This window comes from Phalaenopsis equestris, unplaced genomic scaffold (assembly GCF_001263595.1).
Source record: "Phalaenopsis equestris unplaced genomic scaffold, ASM126359v1 Scaffold000049, whole genome shotgun sequence".
Taxonomy (NCBI): Eukaryota; Viridiplantae; Streptophyta; class Magnoliopsida; order Asparagales; family Orchidaceae; genus Phalaenopsis; species Phalaenopsis equestris.
Genome location: NW_018164491.1, coordinates 37743 through 46556, shown reverse-complemented (window position 1 = coordinate 46556; position 8814 = coordinate 37743). Strand labels below are relative to the sequence as shown.

Genomic DNA, 8814 nt, shown 5'->3' with positions numbered 1-8814 from the left:
TAGAGTTAGAGGACTTTAAAGTGACAGGTTAAAGCCCCCAACTTGGTTTATTATTTTAGGTTCTGATACGAGAATGTTAGCCCCAGGTGGAGGGAATCGAGGGAACTCTAGAGTTAGAGCTAGTATCTTCCTTGCCTAGCTGGCCTTCAAAACTATTTAATCTTTAAATTAACCAATGTTTTTTATAGCATATCTAGTAAGGGTAAAGAATATTATTGTTCCTATTTGACATAACATAATTTACATACTTCCACAACAGAATTCCTATACTTATTACTAATTCATGATAAGAAGAAAGATATTTTCATATTAAATACTTTTCTTCTACAAAAACTTTAGTTATCTTTTTACTATTTCGTTAAAATATCAAAAATACCAAAAATATTCAAATTTTAAATTCCTGCAAAAATCATTTTTAGTTTAAATAATTATCTTTTTAAAAATAGAAAAACTTTCTAAAAAGTGCATATTGCATAATCTTCCCTGTGGGTTCGATATTCAGGTCTTAATCAAAAAGTACTATATTACTTGATAATAATACGTATACTTATGTAGTATCTCAATATAAATATATATAAATAAAAAAGTTAAATTCTTATTTTTCTTCAGGACCAAGTTTTTGGTTATGTTGCAAAATAAGGAAATATAAGTGAAAAATACTATCAGAACTATTGCTATACTGTGCATAAGCATCGGGTACGTGTACCAGTAACACAATCAATTGTGCATCAAATTACTTTCTTCCAATAATCTTCACCTCACATAACTACTTCCATAAAAGTATAATTTGACATTCTAACTTATAATACCACAGATATATGGTATTATTCAATTGCATCACTTTAACAAATTTCTAAGTAATAAAAAAATGTAATATTCCCGAATCAAACAATAACATTATTGACCTATTCTGAAAATATATGATATCTATCATTAAAAATATTATATTGAACAGTTAGAGTTGACTTATTAATCTATAAGTTCTTACATTGTTTTATGAATGACATGACATGAATTCAATTATAATTAAAGGTGCACTTGGTTAAAATTCATAAATATAAAACATACATGTAATATCTTCAGGGAAGGTCTTAGCTTCCTGTTGCAAAAGTGCATAAGCTCTGAAGTAGACATTCTATTGAGTTTGACTTGGATTTGGCATTAATCTTGGAAATTCATCTACCCTCAGTTTCCCAGCACTGCCCTAGGATCTCTTGAATCCCTCTATCCCAATCTAGAATAATCATTGTCATATGTTCTGGTTGGTGACACCAAAAAGAAATTTTCGATCAAGAAAGACACTCACTTTTGTGAGACCTTCCACACTTGTCACACTTATTCACTTCAATTCGGCTGTCGACTCTCCTGAATCAAGCTTTCATAGCACCTATATTTCATGACTGGAAGGATTGCCAACTCTGAGCCTCAATAAAACTTTGATCCCTCTAAATTTCAACTCTTCTGAAAGACCCTCCTCTTCTGAGAATCTTCTAAATTTAGCTCAATCCTTCTGGTCATTTTCACCAAAACAAAATAATCATTGATCCCAAGAGGAATTAGTGGTTGTTTAATCATATCATTTGCATTCGGAATCAACTGAGGTGCATAACCTGAAAGCATATTAAATTTTGTCTCATACTATATTAATGACCGATCACTTTATACAATCGGATAAATTTATCATGCATATGTCTTCTGACAGACAGAAGTACGAATCGGTCTCTAAAAGTTGCCACAAATCCATCTAACTATACAGAGTGATTGGCTCTACTCTCAAAATTCTCCTGCAACTATTCTCACACAACCACCTCTTTGTTTCTCGCTCTAAGGCAAAAGTGGCAAGTGCAACTCTCCTATTAGTGAACAAGACAACCTAATAAAATCATCATGCATTTGTCTTCTGCAGGCAGTGGTACGAATCAGTCTTTAAAAGTTATCACAAATCCATCTAACAATACGAAGTAGCTGACTCTACTCCCAAATTTCTCCTACAACTATTCTCACAACCACCTCTCTGTTTCTCTCTCTAAGGCAAAAGTAGCAAGTGCAACTCTCTTACTAGCGGACAAGACAACTCATCTAAAATTATATTCTCTCAACAGCTAGTTCTTAGTATACACTAGACTTTCTCCTCCAAAAAAGAGAGGTGGCCTCAAATCCTGAAATAACTTCAAATACTTGTTCATCTGGCCTCCCCCACTAAAACTAGCCCGATTCAAAGCGTTCTTAATCATCTGAATCTGAGTCACTACAATCATTATCTCAGCAAAAGAATCTACATTCATAATAATCTTTGGAGGTGCATCAATTTCCGCCCCAACATCTCTAACTTCTTCTTCTTGATTTTTCATATTTATGAAATAACATAAAAAGGTTTATAATTAGACACAATTTAACATTTCATTAATATTATTTATGAATTAACTTGATAAACTTAATAGCTCTTTTTTTTTCATGATCCAACTTAATCGCTCTAATATCACTTTTGTCATGACATGATCTGATATCTTAGAATTAACCATGTCAGAAATTGCAGTCACATAGTACTATTCATTTATATCATTCAATAATCCATCATAAGTTCAAATAATGAAAAAATCACTAAAAAAATTCATAAAGTATACTAAACAGAAATCAAATTCATCCAAAGTAACTACATAGACTGAGAGTAAAAGTATTACAATCAAACATTTCTTATATTTAAATGACATAAAAATTTAAAGCAAAATAAACAACTTACTAACTAATTTTATTAGTCATGTAAATCAAATCCCTCCAATTAGTCATACCAACCTCGTATTTTATTTGAAAGAAATAATTAATTGAAACAGTAAGTTAACACAACTTAGAGAACACTTACAAACTTATGATGTGTTAAATTAATATGCAAATGCGACGCATGAATGAACAAATAAATGTAGTTTATTACTTAACAAACTGTAAGCTTTCATTTTAAATTTAATCAGAAACTAATTACTCACCCTTTTTTCTTTGGTCACATGCTAGAGCCTTATGCACGAGTCGCCTCCTTCGTCTTTCTCCTCTTCCTTTTCTCTCGGCTCAACCCAACACAATACACATAATCCGCTTTAACCTACTCTTCCTCTGCTCGTGAGGTTCGACTCGTGCCTGCACATACAAGCCTTCTCCTCCTCTTCCTCTACATGGGAGCACGGCGTCGCTTCCTCCCTCGACTATGGCTCTGCATCAAATTTCAAGTAAGAAAAGAAACAAAACACTCCTATTATTCTTCATCTTTTCCATTATCGTTGCTTCCTTCTCCTTCCTCGCGTCTTCCCTCACTCGCAGACAAGCAGCTCGACTCAAGGATGATGGCTAGGGTTCGACATGATGCGCTTTACTCGGCTCAATAGTGGCCTCAGATACGAAGCTCCTCAATGAAGCAACAAGTTAGGGTTGGAAAAGATTCCGCCTCCCTTCTTCCTCTGATTCCTTCTGCTCTCGCTCTCTTTCTCGTTCTCGTTAGTTCTCTATATGCTACAATCAAAAGAGCCAAGATATGCTCCCCTTGACTTCACTGAAACAAACTATCTCGACAGTTAACGGTTTAACACATTTACTTATATAGTATTATTGATTTATTTTTAATTCAGTTATTACACCTCGAGATCTCCATTTTACCTAGCTCAAAAGACTTCTCAGATACCTCAATGTCACTCTCACTAAAGGATTACCAATCAATAAAATAGAGCTCACTCATCAAGTCTACTCAGACATTGATTGGGCAAGAAACACAACATATCAAAAATCTACCATAGGATATTAATCTTCTTAGGTCACACTCTCATATCATGATGTACCAGAAAGCAAACAACAATGGCGCTCTCCTCCAAGCCAAATTGTGACCTCTCCAATGATGTGAAATACATTGTATGGATCAGAAGGCCAATCCAAGATTTTTGAATTTCATCTCCCATGCTCACTCCCCTCTATTGCAATAACATCTTTGTCTGCCCTAACCAAAAATCTCATCTTCAACACTCGCACAAAACACATTGAAGGGCTTTCACTCCATCCATGGGTGTATAAAAAATTAGCATATCATCATTCACCGCATCTCCACAACAATCAAATAGCTACCATCTTCACTAAAGCACTGTCACTATGTGGGTTCCCGCTCTTTTGAAATAAGCTGACAATCCGGGAATAAAATATCAACTCGAGGGGCGGTAATAACAATTATAATCAAACCAAACAAAATGAACAATCCAATTGCTACTATAACCGACTAAAACAATCTTAGACCATTTGTGTATAAACAACAAAATTTGTTCGTTGAATCACGTGCACCTCTAACAAACTCATGAAACCAAACAATCTATAAATATCTATAATCATTCACTATAAGCATATAATACACAAAATTATTTCTACTACATATCATTTATTCTCCTTCTTTTGCACCGTAAGGTATTAGATACTTCTACAAGGTGCACCTAATGAGTATCATAAGTCAATGGATTCATCACCAAAATAAAGCTTTTGACCACTAAGAAAAATTTTGAGCTCTTTTCTAAATGAAATGAATAAGATTAAGTGGGCCATAATAAAAGAAATTCTATCTAAAGCTACCATACAAAAAGAAATTAAAAAACTATGAAATGCCTAAGCAATAATTGACCTCTTCAAGCTCCAAACAACCATCTATCTGTCCCCCATAATATTTTGCTAAGAATGAAAACTCTAACTTTGATCAAACCAATACAAAAATTGAATGCCAAAATAAGCTTCTTCACATTAAAACATTAAAAAAATCTTCAGCCAATAAAGATGTGGGACTATCCCTTTATGCTATGTTATGTTGCCCAAAATATGCTCATGAAGGATTAAGCATCAATGTTTCTTAATGGCTGTCTATGAGTTATGAGCCATGAGCACATTTGATGAGCCATGAATCCTTTTTAGCAAATGTTTAAGTCCACAAGGTTCCCTTAGATAAGACAGCCCATGATTGTTGACAAAATACTTTTATATGGTTTGACTAACTCCGCTAATAAAATAAGGCAATGCATGACAAATTAATCATGAGCTTTTGATCAAGTTTATCCTCATCAACTCTTAACCAACGGCAATTTATTTTTCTCTCCCCAATATAAATCTTTTGAAATTAAGAAATAGTATCTTAGAGCGTTTAGACTAAGTTTGATCAAAGGTGCTCCCTTGTGACCAGGATAGATAATTCACAATAAGAGCTGGTGCTTATGAAAACACCTCAAACTGGATTATAAAGTCCACAGGACATTTAAATCCATAGCTAATAATTTATTTGGAATACAATATGCCTTCTCAGACTTCAAACTCTATTTATTCTATAAAATGAGCTAGATTTGGATTTTTAAAGCTAACAATTTACGGCCAACATGGATAAGCATTAACATTGGAGCCCTTAATGCTGCCCTTCCTCGCTGTTTAAGAGGTTCAAAATAATGAGTATTTGGAATTAAGCAAGACCAAGTGATTTTTTTTCTTAAAGAATTTTATAATGAAAATAACTATTGTTTCTTCTGTTTTGAATGCACCAAAGAGCTCTATATTCTATCAATTCCTCAAATATATGCTCCAGAAAACATCATGGAATCCATATTTCATTTACAAGACGTGCCAAGAACAGCAAGGTCCTCTTCGTTTGACTTCTATCAATAAAATCCACCTATAATTTGGTCCCAAAGTACATTTAGCCCATTATTGACTATCTATTCTTCATAAATAATCAAGTCAAATGAAGCACGTGAGATACTTGTGAGTTTCTATGACATTGACCAAGTCCAGCTTAAAAAGGCCTCCCCATTGCATGAGCAATCCCATCAAACAGACAAACCCGCCCAAGCGCCCAAAAGCGGACTTCAATCCCACAAGAAATTCCAATTTGAACTTCAACAAAAAACGCACCGAAATGTTCTGCATTGACATTTGAGGATAAGAATAAAAACGTACGGCGATACACAAAAAAGAAGGTTTTATACGCTGATGGAAAAATTGAAAACGATGTGTGCGCTTTTTTGAGTAATTAAACTTACGCATTCGAACAAGCCGTCATGATCAAAAGTAGTAATTTATTCACATAAAATTCTTCTTACAAATAACAAATTGCAATCTTTAATAAAAGTGTATCCATATAAAAAAAATTATTACCAAGAACTGTTGATCTTCAGTTTCAATTTCCCATAGTATCTTTTTCATGAAAATTCAACCTATCCAACCTCATATGAGAAATAGAAGCATTATCTATAATAATTAAGGGAGAAACAAAAACCTAACAAATCCAATTGAAGCAGCAGACTTACAGCAACTCCTCCAATGAGCTCTATCAGGGCAGATGCACATGAAATTTCTTGTTTCATTATTATATCCACACTGTCCCTTACTCCGCGAACACTCAGAACAATCCGGTGAAGTCCAGTTCAGCAGAAACCCATTAGCCAGAAGCTGAGGATATTTCTTAACATCAGGATCAGGAGAAGTCAGCACGGGCATGACAACCGTGTAGCAAGAACCAAAAGAACCCTCGCTCTCCTCAATCCGATAAGTTCCTCCGAGATACGCGTAGCTCCTGTTGTTATGACAAGTGATCGCTACAAATCCATCTTTCCGCGCAGAGCAGTTGTAGACGAAGACCAGCTCACGGTTAAGTGAGCTGATGGTGAAAGGAGTGAGGCTGAAGGAGAGATTGTAGTAAGGAAGTAGGCAAGTATCCGAAGAGGCAAACCTTGCCATTGAAACAGTAATTGTTCTTTTGTCATAAGATATGTCGAGGACATGGTAGTCTTCTTCTGGAATGGAAAGCTTTGTTGTATCATTTTCGCACCGGAGCTCGAAAGCCGGGTAGCCGCAGTAGTCAGGCTGAAGGCTTCGGAACCAGAAAGGGAAGCTGACATTGATTAGGTTTCCGCAGCTCTTGGGCTGGCAGTTTTGGAGGTAATAGTGGTCGGTGGATTCAGATGTGGGAAGAAGAGAAGAGAAGACGAGTACAGAGAAGAGGAGGAAGAGATTGGGGAAGGGGAGTGGAGGAAGGATCGTAGGGTTCATATGAAGAAGAGGAGAAATCCGAAGTAGATGAAGTTGAGGACTGCACGAGAAGGTCGGGATATGGCATTTTGATAGCTGATGGTGATCGGGATGTGACGCGGTCTCTTTCGGCTGTTAAAGGTCAAAGTTTGACTAAAAATAAGTTTTCAAATTAAAAAAAAAAATAGTGAAGTTGGTGTAGCTATGACGTGCTTTGGCTATTTTATATTTCAAAGTTTATGATCTGATCTCTTTTTTAGGGCTTGTCTTTGGCTATTTTATATTTCAAAGTTTATGATCTGAAAATTTGGATTATATCCATATCAAAATAATCTCTTTTTTAGGGCTTGCCTCTGGTGCTCTTCATTATCTTCGTGTCGTTGGACATTAATCTCGTCTCTTACCATAGAGCGATTATTGTGTGCGTATACCTGATGCAAACTTGCGTCGGTGTCTAATCTGGGCCACTGAAATACACATTTTTGTTTTTTTATTAGAATGGGACTCACTCAAATTTTTTTGAGGGTTCACACGCAAAAATTTTTCCTTGCCATCATCTTCCTTCGTCTCCTTAGTATAATGACATCTCGGAGTCATTGTTGGCCATTACCTCTTACTTTGTATCCTATTTTGTCTCAATTTCTACTATGTAACAAGTTGGATTGTCTCCAACAATTCATCCACCTTAGGTATACTCACAAATTCACTCTTTCTTCTACTTTTTTTTTCTTGTGTGTGTATGGCTTCCATTTCAAGCACTATATAATGAATTGAGTTGTTTTCTTGGTCATGGATGCCAAATATTGAAAAGTACAGTTATTGTTCATCTATTGTTTATTTCAAAAGATCTTAACTAAATTGGTAGGGTTTTTTTTTATAGGTTAGATACATTTTACTTTTAACTCTAGTATAATCATTTTTATCGCTTTCAAAGTTGATATTTAAGGAAAAATGAGCACTAAGATGCTCAGTTTTTTATGTGCTTAGCAATAGGAATATTTGTTTCCCGGAGCTACATTATCTTTGCGTTAATTTTTCGCCTTTAAAAGTTGTTTGTTGTTGAGTAAAAAGTGTAGCTATTTCTTATTATGTGTTGGTTGGTCTTTTTGATTTTAGAAACTAAAATCTTTTACTTTCTTAAGAATGAATTAGAATAAATCATCCACAAATAATGATGTCTTTCAAAATATTGAAGTATACTATAAATTTAATACACAAAGTATTTTATATGTCTGTTAGATGGGTGAAAAAAATGCGAAAAAATTTTATTGATGCCCTCTGAAACTAGTCAGACACCGATTGTCAATTTTTCAAATGAATGGATGAAATTGAAGCATTAGTGCATGATATTTTGTGCGTGCTACGAGCCGTAACGAGCTGTTACAAAAGAATTTTGAGTCCAGCTCCTTTCATTGGAAGAGCTTGGTTGGAGTCGTTATTGTACATATAGTATATTTATTGTTATGCTTAAGTAATATTTGTTTTTCTATATTTTGGTTTCTTAATGTGTCATTTTAATTTTGGAGGTGTGTAAAAGTCTAATATGCAGGAAGTTATCATTATCGTCATTATTTATATTTGAAGTTTTAACCCTCAATATACTCTTCCTTGTGAACTTGTAATGAAACAGTTATGATCCATATTTTTGCCTCTTAATTTTCTCCACTTGCAAATTGATGCAAATATTTTTATTATTATTTAGAGCTGAAGTGGCAAATATAGTGAATAACCTTTTTTATACGTTTATGTATATTTGTGCATTGGGTAGGCGGGGGGAGGGGGGGTTAG

General features: G+C 34.5%; 1 protein-coding gene across 1 annotated transcript in view; it reads right to left on the bottom strand.

The window, feature by feature from the left end:
* LOC110019116 (LEAF RUST 10 DISEASE-RESISTANCE LOCUS RECEPTOR-LIKE PROTEIN KINASE-like 1.2) overlaps positions 1 to 7148 on the bottom strand; it is a 23230-nt gene extending 16082 nt beyond the window's left edge. The window contains exon 1 of the mRNA XM_020716690.1: positions 6306 to 7148. Within this exon, the coding sequence (XP_020572349.1) occupies positions 6306 to 7047 (742 nt within the window). The 5' untranslated portion in view covers positions 7048 to 7148. The remainder of the gene's footprint in view (positions 1 to 6305) is intronic.
* Positions 7149 to 8814: the final 1666 nt, after the last annotated feature.